General features: G+C 48.2%; 1 protein-coding gene across 1 annotated transcript; it reads right to left on the bottom strand.

The window, feature by feature from the left end:
• Positions 1-1,381: 1,381 nt before the first annotated feature.
• On the bottom strand, positions 1,382-21,187 carry LOC311132452 (phosphatidylinositol 4-kinase beta-like; the record flags this gene model as incomplete). The annotated part of the gene is made up of 9 exons (XM_084165740.1): positions 1,382-1,430; positions 1,720-1,871; positions 2,137-2,250; positions 2,364-2,487; positions 4,087-4,191; positions 4,312-4,421; positions 4,556-4,789; positions 5,052-5,279; positions 20,735-21,187. 9 exons carry the CDS (start codon positions 21,185-21,187, stop codon positions 1,382-1,384), a joined length of 1,569 nt encoding a protein of 522 aa, XP_084021866.1.
• Between the last annotated feature and the right edge of the window lie 741 nt (positions 21,188-21,928).

Here is a 21,928-nt window from a genome sequence, read left to right as displayed (position 1 = left end):
TCGTTGTCGTTACATAGTGGTTTCTCAACTTCTCAAAGTCAATTTTGCTCTAAGAACAAAAATAAGTACATATATTCTATATGTACTGCTTTGTGATGCTCTTGCACAATTGATCTACAGTTATTCATTTTTCATCCATTCTGAGAAAAGTATTCTTGGCTCCTCTGAATATAGACCACTCCCACATTGCCCCTCCCCCTTTTCAATGAAGTACCTTCTCCGATATTGATACTTATCCTTTTCGTGTGTGATTTGAACTGTGCGTTATGCCTCGTTTTAGAACAGTCAATGCGGTAAATGTCCTATGGATAGGAGGACAAGAGGGAGAGGAGGTGCGGACTCCCCCTCCACAAGGCCAAAACAAGGAGGGGGTAAACAGTGGTCCGTCTAAGACAAAGAACATACCGAGTTTGCAAACAGGTCCTGTAGCACTAGTCTATACACAAGTCCATTTTCCTAAATGTGCTGCTATGGCAAGCACACATGCGTGAGTCCATATGCACATGTTCACCACCATCTTTATATGTATGTTTGCTTGCTCTCCCATGTGGTTGTCCCATGTAGTAGAGTTTGGTGTCGAACTGTTCACATGATGCCGTTGGTGAAGTACTGGAAGCCGTCGTAAAGCTTGGTGGTGATGGAGCGCATGGAGCCATCCACCATCTGCTCCACCAGCACCTGTAGCTGCTCCTCCGTCAGGCTCATGTGGAAACGTTCCTTCAGGTAGCGGATGGTGCTGGAGCCATGGAAGCAGGGTAGGTGAGAGCCTGGTGGGGGAGGAGAGAGGGGAGACCCAGGGAGAGGGAGTCAGAGGAGTTGCAATCCCAAGACCACAGAGAAACCGGGCAGATAGATAATGTTTATGGAAAAACACCACAACACACTGGTCATGCTAATATACCGTTTTAGCTAACAGTACCTTGCTGCATGATCTCCACTATTTGGACCACCTTCTCCATGTGTTTGCGAGCAGCTATCAGGCCCTGGAGCATCAGCATCTTGTAGTAGTTGAACATGTCTCCATCCAGGCCTCCCATCACCTGAGAGAACCACAGACAACAGAGGTTAGTCTTTACACATAAAAAACCAACAGGTTATGCAGGCTACTGCAGCTAACCAGCAAACTCGCTAATAGCATCTTTGAACACTAACAAATGTATGCATTTATGCAGTGAACATTTTGTGAGGTTTCTAGCTAGATTGTTAGGCAGCTAGTTGTATGATCAATTCCACAGTGTTCTCCAGTTTACACTTATATGACAATGCAAATTCGCATGCAGTATAATTCATTTGACTCACATCCACAAATTCGCTGGTGAGCTTAAAAGCGGAGGTCTCAAAGCCCAGGTTCCTGGGCGAGCTGGACAGGATGAAGCCAAAGTCAATGTTGATTATGTGGCCCTGAGTCCAGGAGGATGTTTCCATTGTGTCTGGAGAAAGACAGAAAGGAGATAAGAGGGATAGGGGAACTGAGTAAAGGGTATAGGAATAGAGGAGAGGGTGGGATGTGGTAGTTGATATCAGACCACAAAAACTGTGTTTAAACAGGCAGCCCAATTCTGACCTTCTGCCCAATTATTGGCAAAAGATCAGAATTGTGCAGCCTGTATAAATGTAGCCAAACAGGCTCAAAGACAAAGGAAGCTAAGAGGGGAAATGGAACATGTGAGTAATGTAACGAGTGAAACTGAAGAGGGGTGAAAAGGGAGGGCTGCCCACCTGTCTTTAACCTGCAGCAGGTAGCAGATGAGACTGTAGCCGGCGCAGCTCTCCACAAAGTTGCACTGGGCGGTGAGGAAGGCCTCGGTGGTGTAGCTGCCGTGCTCCTGCAGGAAGTAGTCCAGCAGAGACAGCTGGCTCTGCTTCCTCACCTGGAGCACAGAAACAGCATTTTTTATGAAATAGCAACAGACACAGTATTCCATTAGAAAAAGCTACCGACACGGCATTCCATTAGAATTAGCAACTGACACGAAATTCCAGTGCGTGATCAACCATTACTTAGATTATCAAAATCTTTCATCCCAAGAGGTACTGGATTACATAGCTAAACAACTCGGCTTGAAGTTATTGTTAGGCAACTTTGTCATGAGATTTCAAGTGCACAATTGGGTCCATCTCATTTTCTCTGCTCACCTGGTGCAGAGAGACAGCGTTCAGCACGGGCTCGATCATCCCGCTGTCCGATGACATCACCAGGATCTTATAGGGCTTGATCCACAGGGGGACGTGCTCCTGCTCCCAGATGGACTGGAGAGGAAAGGGGAGTAGTGGAGCGAATTAGTGATTGAATGAATGCTAATAAGAATAAATAATTCAGAGCATTTCTGTGGAATGGGACTCTACTGTGGAGAGTCAAGTACCTGTAGCTGGCTGAGCACCTGGAAGGCCAGTAGCTCTTGCCTCAGGTCGTCCCCACACTTCACGATGACCGACAGCAGCCGCCAGTTTGGCAGGTGACCGTAAGGGGAGCCCTCCCTTATCCGCCTGAGGGATGGAGAGAGCGGAAAGAAATAGTGAGACATAGCAAATGACTTTACAATGCCACAATGTGTTGTCTTCGCTGCACTAAGTGGGACAGACATGTATCCTCGGGTGGGGGATTGTGTATGCCCATCCATTTTGTCTCTTCTAGTAATTACACTGCTCAAAAAAATAAAGGGAACACTTAAACAACACAATGTAACTCCAAGTCAATCACACTTCTGTGAAATCAAACTGTCCACTTATGAAGCAACACTGATTGACAATATATTTCACATGCTGTTGTGCAAATGGAATAGACAACAGGTGGAAATTATAGGCAATTAGCAAGACACCCCCAATAAAGGAGTGGTTCTGCAGGTGGTGACCACAGACCACTTCTCAGTTCCTATGCTTCCTGGCTGATGTTTTGGTAGTGGTAGCATGAGATGGAGTCTACAACCCACACAAGTGGCTCAGGTAGTGCAGCTCATCCAGGATGGCACATCAATGCGAGCTGTGGCAATAAGGTTTGCTGTGTCTGTCAGCGTAGTGTCCAGAGCATGGAGGCGCTACCAGGAGACAGGCCAGTACATCAGGAGACGTGTAGGAGGCTGTAGGAGTGTGCATGTGCATGTGTCTGCTCAAACGGTCAGAAACAGACTCCGTGAGGGTGGTATGAGGGCCCGACGTCCACAGGTGGGGTTTGTGCTTACAGCCCAACACCGTGCAGGACGTTTGGCATTTGCCAGAGAACACCAAGATTGGCAAATTCGCCACTGGCGCCCTGTGCTCTTCACAGATGAAAGCAGGTTCACACTGAGCACGTGACAGAGTCTGGAGACGCCGTGGAGAACGTTCTGCTGCCTGCAACATCCTCCAGCATCACCGGTTTGGCGGTGGGTCAGTCATGGTGTGGGGTGGCATTTCTTTGGGGGGCCGCACAGCCCTCCATGTGCTCGCCAGAGGTAGCCTGACTGCCATTAGTTACCGAGATGAGATCCTCAGACCCCTTGTGAGACCATATGCTGGCCCTGGGTTCCTCCTAATGCAAGACAATGCTAGACCTCATGTGGCTGGAGTGTGTCAGCAGTTCCTGCAAGTGGAAGGCATTGATGCTATGACTGAATCCAATTGAGCACATCTGGGACATCATGTCTCGCTCCATCCACCAACGCCACGTTGCACCACAGACTGTCCAGGAGTTGGCGGATGCTTTAGTCCAGGTCTGGGAGGAGATCCCTCAGGAGACCATCCGCCACCTCATCAGGAGCATGCCCAGGCATTGTAGGGAGGTCATACAGGCACGTGGAGGCCACACACACACACACACTACTGAGCCTCATTTTGACTTGTTTTAAGGACATTACATCAAAGATGGATCAGCCTGTAGTGTGGGTTTCCACTTTAATTTTGAGGGTGACTCCAAATCCAGACCTCCATGGGTTGATACATTTGATTTCCATTGATAATTGTTGTGTGATTTTGTTGTCAGCACATTCAACTATGTAAAGAAAAAAGTATTTAATAAGATCATTTCATTCATTCAGATCTAGGATGTGTTATTTTAGTGTTCCCTTAATTTTTTTGAGCAGTGTATATTTCTATGTACCTTTCACCCACCTGACTTTCTCCTGCCAGGGCTCCTTGAGCGCCACAGCGGACGGGTCCTCCGGATCTTTCCGGAACGTTGTGGGGGTGTGGGCCAGGTTCTCTGATAGACGTCGCCTAAGACAAAAGAAATATGCGGTTGTAAAACAGCTATCCAGACCAAAACTCTATAACAAGAAAGTCTTAAAGACAAACTACAAGCTAGCAGGGCAATTCTGTCAGGCAGTGACCCTGTACCTGATGTCGCCAGCGGCGATGAAGACAGGCTCCTTGCTCTCCGTGCTGGTGATGCTGTCCACAGAGAACTGGGAGATGTTGTCACTGCTACTGGTGTGGCCTTCTGGGAGCTGGAACCATAGAAGGACCCCAGAGTTAAAAGTACATTCAAATCTGATTCACCTCCTCCTTCCCCAACTACCTAGTCATCAAAATGTGACTTAAAGTCAGACGGTGCCACCATGTGGTTGCCATGGGTACCTACCTCCACTTCCAACTTGCCGATGTCATCCACGGCCCAGGCCTCGTCGTCGTTGTCGTATTTGGGCACGGTGGAGAAACTGCCGGCGCGCTGCTCGGCTGTGATGCCAACGCACTCCGGGAGGAGGTTGTCCACAGAGCGGGCGCTGCGGATGCATGTCTCCGGGATGCGCAGGGGAATGCCGGACGTCTCGAACCTCTCGCACTCCAGCACCTCCACGTAGATGATGTACGGGGCCTGAGACGAAGGGGAGAATGAAGAGGTCACTGGAGTTCTAGACCTATTTTTGTAAGGTACATTTATGCAGGAAGTCCCATTGACAAAGAGCATTGGGGCCCACTCCATCTAAACTCCAGGCTCCTCAGGAAATAAATAACAAACGAACAAATGAGTTAACTAATTAATCGTGTCAAACTACTAGGCATTCTGGTCACCTTGTTTTTGGAGCCTGTTGTGTGTGTACCTCCTTATACATGTGTATTACAACAAGTTGCCTCACCTTATCTTTGGAGTTGAGCACCACGGCCTGTGTGTGGGGAACGCGCACCACGTGGTGGTCGAAGGCTGCAGTGGGCAGCCAGACGCGGGCTGGCAGCTTGTGGTTGAGCTGTGACAGCTCTGAGATGAGCTGCCAGGTCTTCTGCTCCTTGGTGGGCAGCGTGGCCAGCCGCTTTCCGATGCCCATCAGAGACTTGATGAACTCCCTCTGCAGCGTCAGGCGCAACGGCTACAGAGAGGAGGAGCAAGGTTAGGAGGAGGAGAGATGGTTAGAATCTAGATCAAGACAGATGGCTTTTTGTGTTCTGAAGACATTTACAACAAGCTACAGCAAATAACAAGTGGCACATCTTTTTTTTAGGGTCCTTCCTTGAATGACTGCACACACAAAAACAAAAAAAAGAGGCTGAGAAAGGAGGGAGGAAGATGTGTATAATGGGAATTGAAAGAAGGATGTTTTAGGAGCGGAATCTGAAGAGAAAACCAAGGGGAGGTATAAGACTAAGAATGCATGGGCACAGGGAGAAAGAAGCAAATAAATTAAATTCTGTCAACCCATTGCAGTACCACATTCCAGCACCAGAGATCAGTACCACAATGGTTAAAATGAGAGACTTGAGCGAAACCCAGACACCAAACAAGCTCTTGGGCCTTGGAGATGTTTAGTCAACTTATGGTGTCCAATATCTTCATATTTAAAGTATGAGCAATATTCAATACCATTATAGTAGGTCAAAGTACAAATCTAGGAAGTCCTTTGTTCTACAGTCCACCATTAAGGCTACTTTGAAATTAGATAACATCTCAATCATAAGGTTACTATATAAAAAAAGTACTTACATTTTGTTTTGTTATGGAAACAAGTTCCAATTAACTAGGCTAACATATGGGACAGTTAACATTTTTGTTAAAATACTTAACACACAAGAAAAAAAGGTTAATTTGTTAGTTCTTAGTTAAAGGTAGACTCAGTGAAATGTATGTTGCCACGAGCAGAACCGCAGATATTGAGATGAGCGAGATAAAATACTTTGCTCACACAGTCGCACTGTTACAGCATGGTAGCCAAGGGACCAAAACAGCGGAGAAGTTGAGCCTCGCACTTCAACGCTCTTAGTTGTTGTGGAAATTGACCCACTATGCTGTTTACTTTCTGCATCTACGTCATCCCACTGAGTCTACCTTTAATACCAGGTAGGCCAATTTTTGCCACATGAACTACTGCCAGTGGCGTATTTGTTGCTTAGGACTACCATGTAAAATGTGTAAACGTGTGTAATTATGACTGACTTTGACTGACTCTCCTTCAGTAAAGGTTACTCCAGGTGTCTTTACATTTAGCTGAGTCTCCCCATTCCAAAACTCCCAGAAGCATTTTTCAAAAACATGAAGCAAGTTATCCGATTACAGAGAGAAAAACAACCCAAGGGGTTGAGACCATTGCACTACATGCCAATGTCCATACTTTTATACCACAAAGAAATCATGCCCAATGCATACATGTGCTAGTTGGTGTGGACATTGAAACAGAGCCTAGAGGTGGCGTTGACACACAGATTTGGGCTAGGGCTGTTGCGGTGACCTTATTACCGCCAGTCACGAGTCGTGACCGCAGTTAAATTCCCGTTGGTAAAGGTACTCCCAATCCAAAACTGCGCAAATGAACGGTGCTGATGGATAGCCTACCAAACTTGCTAATGGCCTGGAACTCAGTGCTCTATTGTCCCTCTAATCACATCATGATTTAATTTGAATAATCTGAATGATGAGGACAAATAATTATGGGAGTTACAGTTCCTGTTCCGAAATGGACACGGGAAAGCCCCGGACCCAATATGCATACATTTTTAAAAACTCTCCCGAAAGGACAACTGGTCTGATCCGAGTGAGGGAAGCAGCAGAAAAGCCAATTGTTTTGCTACTTTATTCAACCGGACCCATGGGAGGGGAGAGAGCGAGAGCGAGGCTGTTAGGGAGTGGAGGCCGTTCGGTGTGTGTGTGAATGTATGAGTAAGCACCATGAGCCTGAAAGAGAGACCGCAACCACTGTTAACTTCTTGGTAGTTATTTATCATCCAATCCGATTATTCAGTACCTGTCTTGACTGTATCAAACTGAGAGAAGCTAGCTAACTCGGCTAATTGAGCCTAGCCATAACATTAATGCGCTTTTCACCGTCCTACCGTTAGCCTACACATAACTCCACTCAGACTATAGCGTATATAGCAGCATACCCGTTGGCTTTTGGTCGTTGTAGCCTCTCATTTCACTTTTAATTCCATCTTCCATTGATTAGATCTCCCCCTCTCCAAATCATCAATATATAGAGTTGCATCATGCAGCCCTTTATGTTTTGATTTCTAAGACATTCCCTGGTTTATAAGCCTATCACAACTAAATCAATAATGGATTTTATTGTGATGGCTATATTAAAAATGTACTTTGACTTTTTAAAATCTAGATGTTCCAAAAGCGAGCTAAACATGTTTATGTTAATTAACGGTCAATTACCGTGAGACCGGCAGTCATTTGCATGACAATTACCGCCTGCCAAAATTTCATGACCGCCACAGCCCTAGTTAGGCCTATTCAAAACCACAGATTTTCCAGGACGAGGAACCTGTATTTCATAGCATTTCCTTGGTCTTTTTGTGTTGACAGGCAAACCAATCAGCTTCCTTAACATTCTACTTTTGTAGTCAAATGTCAAAATGCCTTTCCTGTGAAGAAGTGTATTTTCTGGATCATGACCAAACGTCATGACTTCCTGACATTACTTCCAGAGTGGACAGGACGTTCTGTTGAGGAAGGGTCCCCGAGTGTTACTGGGATTGGATTTCCCTATTCAAAACAACTGATTCTGGACCCATGCTTAACGAGGCAAAATAATTGGTGTTCCAATCAAATAAAGTGGCTGGGTAACACTTCCCAAAATGTAATTCATAGATTTGAAAAGGTAGAGTGGATATCTGCTCTATCATATAGAGTCAAGTCCTGTTAGGGCTGGCACATTTACCGTATACACATTTTTTTTACCTTTATTTAACTAGGCAAGTCAGTTAAGAACATATTCTTATTTACAATGGACAGCCTACACCAGCCAAACCCAGATGACGCTGGGCCAATTCTGCGCCGCCCTATGGGACTCCCAATCACAGCAAGTTGTGATACAGCCTGGAATCGAACCAGGGGGTCTGTAGTGACGCCTCAAGCACTGAGATGCAGTGCCTTAGACCACTGCGCCACTCGGTTATGGATGAAGCCGGCCCAAGAATAAAATAACCCATCTTTTTTTTTGTGGAACAACTGTTCATGGACTCAACAACATGATGAAACTTTGCTCCTTGCTGAAACAAGCAAGGTGTTGTAGCAAACGAGTCTTCTGCTCTATTGCACTCCATTGTAAAGTGCAAGGGTGACAATATACACTACATTACCAAAAGTATGTAGACACCTGCTTGTCAAATATCTCATTACAAAATCGTGGGCATGTTGGAAGATGTTGGAACATTACTGCGGGTACTTGCTTCTACTCAACCACAAGAGCATTCGTGAGGTCGGGCACTGATGTTGGGCGATTAGGCCTGGCTCGCAGTCAGCGTTCCAATTCATCCCAAAGGTGTTCGATGGGGTTGAGGACAGGGCTCTGTGCAGGCCAGTCAAGTTCTTCCACACCGATCTCAACAAACCATTTCTGTACAGACCTCGCTTTGTGCACAGGGGCATTGTCATGCTGAAACAGGAAAGGGCCTTCCCCAAACTGTTGCCACAAAGTTGGAAGCACAGAATCGTCTAGAATGTCATTGTATGCTGTAGGGTTAAGATTTCCCTTCACTGGAACTTAAGGGCTTAGCCCGAACATTGAAAAACAGCCCCAGACCATTATTCATCCTCCACCAAACTTTACAGTTGGCACTATGCATTTGGGCAGGTAGCGTTCTCCTGGCATCCGCCAAACCTAGATTAGTCCGTCGGACTGCCAAATGGTGAAGCATGATTCATCACTCCAGAGAACGCGTTTCCACTGCTCCAGAGTCCAATGGCGGTGAGCTTTACACCACTCCAGCCGACACTTGGCATTGCGGATGGTGATCTTAGGCTTGTGTGCAGCTGCTCGGCCATGGGAACCCACTTCACGTTGCTTCCAGAGGCAGTTTGGAACCCGAAGACAGACTATTTTTATGCGCCATGCACTTCAGCACTCGCCGGTCTCGTTCAGTGAGCTTGTGTGGCCTACCACTTTGCGGCTGAGCCGTTGTTGCTCCTAGACGTTTCCACTTCACAATAACAGTACTTACAGTTTACCGGGGAAGCTCTAGCAGGGCAGGAATTTGATAAACTGACTTGTTGGAAAGGTGGCATCCTATGACGGTGCCACGTTGAAAGTCACTGAGCTCTTCAGTAAGGTCATTCTACTGCCATGGTTTGTCTATGGAGATCACATGGCTGTGCTCGATTTTATACACCTGTCAGCAACAGGTGTGGCTGAAATAGCCAAATCCACTAATTTGAAGGGGTGTCCACATACTTTTGTATATATAGTGTATTTGACCGCAACTGGATCCAAATAACTGAAAATGTAATTCTCATGCTGATTAGATTTTCAAATATGTAATGCATTTCAGGAGTCTAGCCTAAAATGAGCAATTAGCTGTAGGATACTTTCCGGAATGTACCTGTATAGACAGTAACTGCTCACCCAATAGACATGTAACCAAAGTACACGTTGCTGATGACAACTGCCTTGGGGATAGAGTCGACAGGGAGACCGAGCCTGAGGCTTGGGTTACCTGCAGAACACAACAAGGTGTGGCAGAAATGCATTTTCTCTGTGTGCATGTACGTCAGCAGTAGAGCAGACGTCCTTTGCACTTGTTGTCCAGGTGATTGTTGAACACAGGGCGACGTGTTAGAATACCATTTTGTAAGGGCGGAGCTAAAATCGGGTGACAACGCATAGCTCCTCTGTACTAGCCTATCTGATGAGGAAGTCAGTCTAAAGACCTACAACTGATTTTACAGCAGTCAAATCAATGTTGAGGCATTTGCCTGCCACCGAACGTCTTTATGTTCAAGTGAATAATGTTGGGCCCGACATTGATGCTTGACCGAACGGATAAGTAAAAAATAATAAATCACGCTAAAAATCAAACAATTATGCTACCCCAATCAGAATTTGATCAAAGTGTCCTCTGTTATTGTAGGCCTACAGGCACGATTGGTCTTTCAATCATGCAGTCGCAATATGTGTTTTTGAGATCAAAGCGAGACTAGCTCCACGTGAACATGTTGATATTGATTGCTAGTTAGTGAGCTATTTACCCAGTTATAGCCAATTTTTGGTCAGCAATGAAAATCTTGGAAAAGTCATGGTGTGTCCATCACCTGCATGTGTTCAAGTGGGTAGTTGCCAGAGGAGAGAGGGGGTGAGAGACATTGCGCAGCAGGTAAAATAATGATATCGCCTATAGACTAACTAGATAGCCATTTCAAAACATAGTGAGTGGCTGGTTCTCGCTAGTTAACTATTAGCATGTATTAATGTCATTGTCATGTCAGATGTCCTATATCCAGATAAACTTTCCACCGGCACTCACGTATAACCGCAAATGGCCGACATGCAGTTGATACAGGTGTGTTGATGAAACCAATATTGCATACTCCGGTTGTAAAACAGTCTCTCAAACGCTCAGAATTTGCTAGGATTCTCCTCTATTCTATACTGGCCATGTAATTCTGACATATATATACACACACATATATATACACACACACACACTACTGTTCAAAAGTTTGGGGTCACTTAGAAATGTCCTTGTTTTCAAAAGAAAATCAATTTTTCGTCCATTAAAATAACATCAAATTGATCAGAAATACAGTGTAATACGCGCTTTCTATTCTGGTTAGAGCGCTGTTCTGTGAAGGGAGTAGTACACAGCGTTGTACAAGATCTTCAGTTTCTTGGCATTTCTCGCATGGAATAGCCTTCATTTCTCAGAACAAGAATAGACTGACGAGTTTCAGAAGAAAGTTGTTTGTTTCTGGCCATTTTGAGCCTGTAATCGAACCCACAATTGCTGATGCACCAGATACTCAACTAGTCTCAAGAAGGCCAGTTTTATTGCTCCTTTAAAATCAGCACAACAGTTTTCAGCTGTGCTAACATAATTGCAAAATGGTTTTCTAATGATCAATTAGCCTTTTAAAATGATAAACTTGGATTAGCAAACACAACGTGCCATTGGAACACAGGACAGATGGTTGCTGATAATTGGCCTCTGTACGCCTATGTAGACATTCCATAAAAAATCTGCCGTTTCCAGCTACAACATTAACAATGTCTACACTGTATTTCTGATCAATTTGATGTTATTTTAAAAATGGACAAAGAAAATGCTTTTCTTTCAAAAACAAGGACATTTCTAAGTGACCCCAAACTTTTGAACGGTAGTGTATATAGAAACAGAAATAATTTGTGTAAAGCGACAGCTGCATCTGTAGTTAAACTGCTCATGTATGTTTACATTGAATCCCACTCTGGGGGGGAAATGGTACTATCTGAATCCACCACAGTGCCCCAGCCCGGCGGCTATGTTGCCAAGACTACGCGAGGTGGGCAGGAAGAGGGAAGTATTGTGGCGGAGAGGGCATACCAGGGCACTGACAGCTGAGCCCAGACTGTAAACAAAAAAGGGCTGTAATGCAACACCCACCCAATCTGCACTGCGGGGGTGGTCCCACTCACATTACAGCGCGGCTCAAAATTGTGGACATATTTCACAGCATTCTTCTTCCTCTTCACTGTGATTGGTGCCTCTTGGTTTTTCCTCACTGTTGCAATCCAGCCAGAGGCCAAGTAAAAAGATCAAAACAAAATTAGTCAGGTCAGTCCTTAGGCCAATAACCAGGACTAACAAGATGGCGTGTGAAGCCTTATCAATAAGGACTATCAGTACAGTATTTATTATCAAAGCAAAATGGACTGCTTGGCATCCAACTAGTGATCACTGTGTACTAATACCACAGAGTTTCTAAACCCAGAGGCGCAACACGCGAGACTTCCCATAATGCTTGCGAAGCAGACTCAGCAGACCAGACCAGGGTTTGGTAAGTTAATGGGAGAAGTGAAAAATGTATTCTTAGTTGTTAAGTTTCTCGAAATCTAAATGCAACACAGATTCAAGCTAGGCTAAAGTAGCGGAAACTGTCATTACTACAACCTCATGAAAGTGACAGGTTTTTATTTGACAAAAACGTTGATATAAAGTTGTTTTTGTTGAAAATAAAAACCTGTCACTTTCATGAGGTTGTAGTAATGACAGTTTCCGCTACTTAAGCCTAGCTTGAATCTATGTGCCTTTGATTTGACGGCCTGCACGACCGTTAAACCCGACGATGTGTTTCTGCACATGAGCTTAGCTAGCTAACGTTGCCAAAACATCACCTACAAGCGTGATCAGGGATTTCTATTGGAGAAGCAGTTTCTGCCCATCTTTGCTAATACATCCTAAAGAGCAAAGTCAATAAAGCAAAGTGCCCTTGAACTCCTTTGGGCTGTTGGTTGCATTCTGTGGATTGTTAATGTGCTCCACCTGCCCTACAGGATTCTTCGCAGCACAGACACAGATTAAACAGGGATCACTGGCCACAACAACATCAGCAGGGAGGTTTGATGCAGGCATACGTGGGGAAGGGAGGGGAGGAAAACAGAGTGAGGGAGAGCGAAAGAGAAGGAGAGGAGATTAGCTGAGAGAGGGATGGGTAGAGGATTTTTTAAAAGGATGACAAAAACAGGCACAAAAAAACAGAATAGAGAGATGTGAGAGAGAGACTAGAGGTGAGAGGAAACATTGGTAGTAGGGAGAAAATGCATAACACAGCAAGATGCCTGGGAGAGTCCAAGAAAGCGCTGAACGAGGGGAGAGGGACCATCTTTCTGCTATAGTTCAGGACCTTGTCCCATCTAAAACTACCCAATTTGATTTCTCATAAAATAACTGATCCCCTGATGAGAGAGAGAGAGGGCTGACAGAAGGTTGCAAGCCAGACAATCAGTGAGACCGAGAGAAAGGCCAGACAAGAGGAAGCAGAAAACTTCCACCAGAACCATATCGCTCGTCAACACTGACACAAATCCTGCCCCAACACAAACATGCTCACAATAGCATCTGCTAAACAATCTAATGTCTGCAATGATAGAAAGTGACCAATTTTTTCACCAAGCTCTCCATTCGAGAGGGACCCACCCTCAACCTCACTCTGACACCAGCTGCAGAGCAATCGATTAGTTACCGGAGTGTAACTCCAGTTCTATGAGTGGAGCGGAGCCCCATAGGGGAGCTCTGCTCCTAGTGGTTTACCCTCTGCCCTACGGCAGAAACAGCCTGAAGCAAAATTATGCACACACCTGCAGCCAATGGGAGCACAGGTGCCCCCTATAAGAAGGGACCCGTTCCCTCAATCTGCCTTCCGAGATATTTATCTTCAGCGAGACTAGAGAGGGTCGGCAGGGCCTTAAGTCCTATGGGGCTCCGCTCCACTCATAGAACTGGAGTTACACTCCGGTAACTAATCGTTCTATATCGTGGAGCTCCGCCCCATAGGGGAGCTCTGCTCCTAGTGGTTTAAGGCGGAGCGAAACGCTCCAAAATGTACTCCCTGCCGAGCCTGACACTTCCCATTAAAAAATGAAAAAAGGTCAAGCCTAGCAATGGCTGCAACCAATTCCCGCAGTACTGCAACTAAAAACCCATCCGGGCGTCACAATATACCGCGTCATCGGTTATAGACCCGCCCCATCTAGCTCAATGGCAATGCCAATGACTAGTGGGCAGATCATCAGAATAGAAGCCATGCTAATCTGTACTAGCAGATAGCCGTGCCTCAATATTCTGTGACAACACTATCGTCCACTAATGGAATGACATAAAATGTCATTCTACATTATGTGTCCAATAAACCACCTTACTCACTCAATGGAACCCAGAGATTAGTAGGCAGGAACAAAATATACCAGTCATACTAAACTGAACCTCAGATAGATGACCTCACATTCTGTCAATTCAATACATGTCTCTACCATACTGACCCTGTCAGTCAGGAGACATGCCACAAGATATGCTTTCCATCCAAAGCGGACCTGATAGAGACCTGTCCATCGTCCTGCTTCTCTCTCCTCCCGCTCAAGATTCTCCTTCAGCTATGCTGAGTGCAATCGAGCCTTGAGAGTTAAAAAGCCTATCCTCAACAACCATGTTTTCCTAACCAAAGCGGACCTGATTGGAACCAGTCCATGGTCCTGCTTTGTCCTCTCTTCCTAGCTCAAAATCGCCTTTCAGCTCTGCTGAAAGCCGACCGAGCCAAAGAGTTAAAAAACATGTCTGTCCATAATATGTCCTTCTAACAAAAGCGGCCCCTATGAACATGGTCACAATCCTGCTTTTTCCTCTCTATTTTGCTCAAGATCTTCCCTCAGCCACACTGAGTACAGATCGAGCCAAAGAGTTAGAAGACATATCTAACAGATAGAAACGGATAAAAGGAGACGGCGTCGACCATGACGCTGCTCTACAAATATCCTCTACCTCTGTTCCTCTGAAGAGGGCAGTAGAAGCTGCTACTCCACGAGTGGAATGAGCTCTGATACCCTGAGGTGGTTGTCGCCCCGCCACCTCGTACGCTGTCTCAATACCTTCACAAAGCCAATGAGACAATCGCTGTTTTGAAAGTGGTCTACCTAATGCAGCCGCACCGTGACACACAAACAGCTGAGGCGATGACCTAACCGCTGCTGTGCGCTCAACGTAACACGCCAAAGCGCGTACTGGGCACAGACAATGAAGCTTTTCCTCACTCCTCTCTTCATGGGGAGGGGGATAAAAAGCCCACAATTCCACGATCTGTGATCTATATGCACTGTTAATAACCTTCGGCACAAATGCCGGGTTAGGACGTAACACCGCTCTGCTCAGATCGCCATTGATGGCAAGGCAGTCGGGTCTCGTCGACAGTGCACACAAATCACTGACTCGCTTAGCGGTAGTCAAGGCGAGCAACAGCGCCGTCTTGATAGACAGCATCTTGAGGGGTATTTGATTCAGTGGCTCGAACGGCGACTTACATAACGCTTCGAGAACCAAAGCCAAATCCCACTGGGGCAGCGTAGCTCTAGGCATTGGCCTAAGCCGCTTTGTCCCCAATAAGAAACGTTTCACTAATGGGTGACTGAACACGTTTTTTCCATTAAACCCTTCATGACCAGCTGAAATTGCCGCTGCAAACACCCGAATGATGGAGGGCGATTTCTGCTTATCAAACATAAACTGCAGGAATGAGAGCACACTCTCCACCTGACAGTTCATGGGGTCTACATCCTGTGTGTCACACCATCGTGAGAAAACGTTCCATCTGCTGGTATACATCCTAGAAGTGGAACTGGCTCGTGCGCCTTGTATGGTTCTGATCACTGCATCAGATAACCCACGGCGCCTCAACCTGTCCCATTCAGGAACCAAGCCTTCAGTGGTTGGCCGATTATGGGCCACTGCCCTATCGAGCCTCCCGCCTGGGTCAACGCGTCTCGTCGATGTGGAATTGGCCAAGGTGGCGCAATCAACATCTGACTCATCTCCGCAAACCACGGAGCCCCCGGGCGATCGGGCGCTATCAGTATCACTGACAGCTCCTCTGACCTCACCCTGGCTAGCAGTGGGAGAATGCAAGACAGTGGAGGGAATGCATACAGGAGAACTTTCGGCCACGGGTAGTGCGCGAATGCGTCTCTTCCCAGTGGTGGCTCGTCCTGTTCCCTCAGAGAGAACCATAGGGGACACTGCGCGTTCACGCGTGACGCGAACAGATCCACCTCGGCTCTCCCGAATTGTTCCCAAATTCGTAGAACAATGTTCGGGTGCAGACACCACTCGTCGTCTCGAGGACCCCCTCTTGACATGAGGTCTGCCCCTACGTTCAAGTAGTCCGGAATGTGTGCTGCTCTCAACGAGCGAAGGTGCTTGTGAGCCCACAGCCACAATTCCTCTGCCGCCCGATGGAGGGCAGGAGACCTGACCCCTCCCTGGCGATTTATGTGAGCCACTGTGGTCCGGTTGTCTGACCAGACCAACACATCGCGACCCCGAAGGGTAGACGCGAAGTGGGTCAGAACCAGTCGAACCGTTTCCAACTCCAGGAGGTTGATGTGACGACCTGATTGAGGCCATGCACCTCCTATCGCTTGAGACTGACATGTCCCTCCCCATCCAGTCAGAGAGGCATCTGTGAACACTGGAATGTAGGATGACACCTTGCCCATCGGAACTCCGTGCGTGAGAACGCTCGAGTTTCTCCAATAGTCCAGGTCTGCTCTTAGCGAGAGAGGAACCACCACCAACCGATGACGTTGACGCACTGGGTCTAGTCTTAGTTGGGCGAACCACCGCTGTATTCTGCGCATGTGCAGAAGTCCCAGCGGGACCACAGAGTGGGCTGATGACATGAGACCCAAAAGTGACATGATCGATAGCGCCGTTACTGTGTGATTCGGACGACACCTCCTCAGGGCTAGCAACAATGCTGCCCTTCGAGGGTCCGATATTCGAGCCCTCATCAATACAGTGTCTAGCTGTAGTCCCAGGTAGACAATCTGATGACTGGGCCAGGGTGCGCTCTTTTTCCAATTCACAGCGAACCCCAGACGCGTGAGATGAATCACTGTCTGTGTCGTGTGAGTGAACGCCAGCTCTGCTGACGGGGCGAGAACCAGCAGGTCGTCTAGGTAGGCTAATAGCCTTATCCCTTGACGACGCAGCGGCTCCAATGCCGCCTCCACACATTTGGAAAACGTTCGAGGTGCCAGGGCGTACCCGAACGGCATCCTCGTGAACTCGTACGCCACCCCTTGAAAGGCGAACCGCAGAAACTTCCTGTGACGCGATTGTATCGGCACATGGAAGTACGCGTCCTTTAGGTCTATGCTTGTACAAAAGTCCCCTTTCTGGACACATTCCAGTAGACGTTTTGTCGTCAGCATTCGGAAGGGCCGTTTGGTTATGCTCTCGTTGAGAATGCGTAAATCCAAAATCGGCCTCACTCCCCCCGTCTTTTTGGGCACTAGGAAATAAGGCGAATACAGCCCTTTGTTCCTTTGCTCTCGGGGAACTACTGTGACCGCCTCCTTCGCCAAAAGTTCCGTAATCTCTGACATCAGAGCGGCTACTTTGTCCGGCGTTTTCATCACCGTCTCCACCACTCCCCTGAACGGGGGTGGGGTCCGATGGAATTGGAGGGCATAACCCTTCTGCAACGTCTGTTCTAGCCAGCGTGAGAGGGTACAGCTTCGTTGCCACTGCCAGCAATGCAGAGAAAGCGGGCGCGCACGAAGCTGTGGTGCGTCCAGTAGGAAGGACCTGTATTCCTCTATGGCCCTCGCCGCCGCTATTCCCCAACACTGGGTTGGTGGAATAGCCCAAGGCGGGCCCCCCTCGAAAGGGAGAGGAAACATCAGCTCGTTCTGAGTGAATCGGGGGCCTTGATACGTTAGTTACGACCGTAACTCCAGTAATCCGGCCCTCCGTGAACGCAGCACGGTTCTGAACTGCACTGGCTGAGGCATTAACCTGAGACAGAGCGCCCTCCCCGGATAGCAATTGCGTCATCATGTCATTGTCTGACTGAGACTGCTGCTTGCCATGAGACCCATCCACTGCAGTACTCAACAGAGTCTGAAAGGTGTGATCTCTGACTGGTACCACAAGGTGGTGCCACAATACCTCTTCACTGGTCTCATGCGGCTGCTCAGCAGCACACTCTATGTGTGGTGAGCTGCACTCAGAGCCATGGGCATTGTTACGTTCTGAATACACTGGGGGCGTCCATACATTGGTTACACTTGTAACTCTAGTATTCCCGCCCTCCTTGAACGTCGCATGGGTCTGATCTGCGCTGGCTGAGGCATTAGCCTGCAGCAAGGCGTCATTCCCAGCTAGCGGCTGCGTCTTCATGTCACATTGGGACAGAGACTGCTGCCTGCTGTGTGAGACCTTTACTACAGAGCTCCTAGGAGTCTGTAGTAAAAGGTCCTTATCAGGTGAGCTAAGGCTGCGCCTTGCTACCTTTTTCCCTTTCCTCTCCTGAGTGTGCTCAACTACGCACTCTTGGTGGGTTGAGCTACACTCAGGATGGTGAGAGAAAATTATAGAACGTGAAGTGTTCTGTAGTGTGTTATGGAAGAAATGTCCTTCTTTGACAATGTCAGTGAGAACCAGCTCTTTATTCACATAATCACAAAACACTCCCTCCACGCCCTGAACAGTGGGGTGGGGGGGAACAGTAGGCTCAATTGCGTCTTGCGCCGAGCCGTCATCCGTCCTCTCCCCCTCGCCTCGTCATTGGTGCCACCTCTTCTGGGAGACCTTCTGGTGCTGCCAGGTCGGCTTGACGGTGACCTCCCTCGCCGGCGGAGCCGTCGCTACCACTGTCGCCGCCGGAGGGGCCGAGCCCGCTCGCTTGCCGCCTGTGGTGGACGCCTGTCGCCTGGCCCGTCGCCTCCCTGTAGATCTACTGGGGGCGTTGGAGGTGGACGGAATAGTTGGGGCTCTGCTAGCCTTCATCGCCAACGGCAGATGCTTGGCTAGGTGCTTCCTCTCCTCGTCCATTTAACAGCGACCCCAAATAGGCCCTCGCTGGAGACAGGAGCGTTGAGTAGCGAGGCCCTGTCAGTCTCCTTCATGGCCGTCATGGATAGCCATAGGTGACGCTCTGTGACCACCGAGGTGGCCATGGTTCTGCCTGCGCATATTGCCACGGCCTGTGTCAGGTGAAGGATGGCTCCGGAAATCCTGGACGCCTCCTCAATTTCCTCGCCGGTCAACTCTGACCTACCCGTTGTGAGACGGGATAGGGAGGCCGCGAGGAGGGCGATATTGTTCGCCGCTGACACGCTCTGGGCTCCTAGCGTGAAGGACTTCTCGGCCAGCTGTGCTGTAAGCCTGTCCTTTTGCGCCGGTAGGGTGGCCTTCTTGGAGGCTGCCCAGGGACTCGAACCCGGCACTAGATACGCCGTCATGGCGCCTTCGAGCCTGGGGATTCCCTTCGCTGCCCACTCATGACCGGCCACTCTGGTGAATGGGGTGTACGCTCTGGCCGGCGAACGCGCCGCCAGAGGTGAGTCCCATGAGCCCTCGACATATTTGCCAAGGGAAGGCATGGCTGGAGCCATCGGCTCAGCCGCCTTCCTTGGCTTGGAGTAGGGGCCGCCCTCCATCAGATCCACTTCCACAGGGAGGGGAACTGGGGGCAGCGCTATCTCCAGTCGATTGGCAGCCTTCTCAATGAGTTCGGGAAAGTCCGAACGCAGAGAGGCCGCCGCGAAGGACAGGGCTTCTGACCTAACAGAGCCCGTGTCGTCATCGCCCAAGGAGCCCTCAGACCTCGCGCTCTCCAAAGGAAAGGGGGTCTTGAACGTTGGCGCCAGAGCTCCGGATTGTCCCACTGGGATATCCATCTCTGTGCCCTCCTCCTTGTCGTCCCCTGAGCCAGCACTGTCCGAAGACGCCTCTGAAGCAGAGGCGAGAATGGACAATACATCCTCTAGGGGGATGTCCTCCCTAAAAAACGCCCAACGCTGCTTCCTCCCCTTCATAGGAAGGAGGGCGCAGGAGGCGCAGTTAGGGGGGTCGTTGAGACCTTCCTTGGCGTGCTGCGGTCCCAAACACACGAAGCAAAGGTCGTGGGGGTCCGTAGGCGCCATGTCAGTACATCGACATAGAGCCCTGAAAAGGGCTTTTGGGGGTGGAAAATTTCCCGGTGTGCTCATGCTGGAAGACGTCGATGGCTGGATATCGACGGCGAGTTCTTCCTGAGTCTTCAATACTTCTTGGCTTCTTCAGTTCTAGTCCAGTCGCTGAAGATAAATGGGAGGCAGATTGAGGGAACGGGGTCCCTTCTTATAGGGGGCACCTGTGCTCCCATTGGCTGCAGGTGTGTGCATAATTTTGCTTCAGGCTGTTTCTGCCGTAGGGCAGAGGGTAAACCACTAGGAGCAGAATCCCCTATGGGGCGGAGCTCCACGATATAGAACTGGCTGAGAAGTCCAGCCAAAAAGGAGAGGGAGGACACTGCACGCCCAAAACAATAGGGAGGGAACTCTGGAGATGTGGGACAGATGCTACCTAACCCCACCCCCTTCTTTATTAGTTAGACTGAGGGTAGTCTGGCTAGACCATAGAAAGAGCTGGAATAACGCTCTTCAATGTCCAAAACTCGTACTCCTGGGCTCCCAAAGAATGTTCAATTTTGACGGAACAGTTTTTGCACAAGTAATATTATTGTGAGACATGGAAGATGAGCCTGCAAGTCGCAAGCAAACGCTGCACCTGCGAATAATAAAAGGTATTGCTGACTCAGCACACTCCAGCATGGCTGATCCAAGTTTCCCTTGCTGAATCCCACAGTGTTATGTAGGACAACCATTTACTACTGACACACAGATGGAGAAAAACTTGGTATTCAGGTTACTCAGGGTTTCCTGTGCTTTATCATCCATAGGGACTATAAAAGAGAACATGTATGCAACAGGCCTACTATTAAAGATTAAAAACGTACAAAGACATTCTATACTCTACAACTCTGATCCCACTCTCCCTTCCCTCTTTTTGTATGACAAAATATGTTAAAAAAGGTACTCACCTCATCGTAGCCGCTTTCCACCTTGGGGTTGCTGGCTGTTCTCCTGAGGCTACTCCCCAGGCTTGTGCAATGCGTGGCGTCCGACTTGGATCGCTGATGTGTCCGCTTGGAAGGCGAGAGGTAGGCATCGGCAGGGATGATTTGGCTGTCGGGGGCCGGGGGCGGCTCCACGGTGTGCCGCTGGTGGTGTCGAATGTGGGCAACGTCCCGCAGCCCAGGGCTGGCGTCCGCAGCACCGGCGGGACCCACACCTTTAGAAGCTGAGTGGGGCTTTAGTTCGTCTGAGAGGATTAGCTTGCGCAGCTTGGTACCGCGCGAGTGGCGCTGGGTAGAGATGTGCATGTCGGAGGAGTAGGCGCCGAGCAGCCATGCCGTCTGCAGGGAGAAGGCAATGCTCTGGCGGCAGCGGTGCACCACGTAGGGCCGGATGGCGTCGCCCATATCCTCGTCCATATAGGAGATGCAAAAAAGTTTGGTTAAAATTAGAGCTAAAGTTAAAGATGACTATATGGGAGTAAGAGAAGAAGAGTCCCATTTAAAGGTCCAATGCAGCTGTTTTATCTCAATTTAAAATAGTTTCTGGGTAACAATTAAGTACCTTACTGTGATTTATTTTAAATTAAAATGGTCAAAAAGAAACTAATAGCTTCTTAGCAAAGAGACATTTCTCAAGCAAGAATTTTGATAGGACTGTCTGGGAGTGGTGTGAGTGGGGAGGGGAAAACTAGCTGTTATTGACAGCGGTTTGGAGGTGTGATGTCACCAGGCAGGCCAACATTTCGTCTCACCACCATAGAATGACATTTCAGGCGTCTTTTAAAATGGCTCTTACACTAAAAACGGCATTGTAATCTTTCAGAATTTCACTGTTATTCCAACCTCAGTGTGGAATATATATAAAACACAGGAAAATCATGTTGACTACACTAAGGTTTTTAAGCAAACCTGGGACTTGAACCAACTATGAGAAGTCGGCATTTGATTTACAGTACTTACGAACAAAGGTCAGTTCAGGCGGTTACTGCAGTTTTGCGAAGGTCGGATATACAGGCCCTTTTGAAGTAGCTTCAGGGGGAGGGAATTTCAGCAACACACTACAGTACTAGACCACACCTTGAAGTCTTAATCGTCGCCACTTCTTGCTTTGTATTTAATTTGTCATGTCAGTAAAGGAAAATCTAAACAAACTCATGG

The sequence above is a fragment of the Coregonus lavaretus genome (assembly GCF_964263955.1).
Source record: "Coregonus lavaretus genome assembly, chromosome: 7".
In the NCBI taxonomy this organism is placed as follows: domain Eukaryota; kingdom Metazoa; phylum Chordata; class Actinopteri; order Salmoniformes; family Salmonidae; genus Coregonus; species Coregonus lavaretus.
Note: the sequence above shows the minus strand (reverse complement) of the source record. Positions and strands in the feature narration are given on the sequence as shown.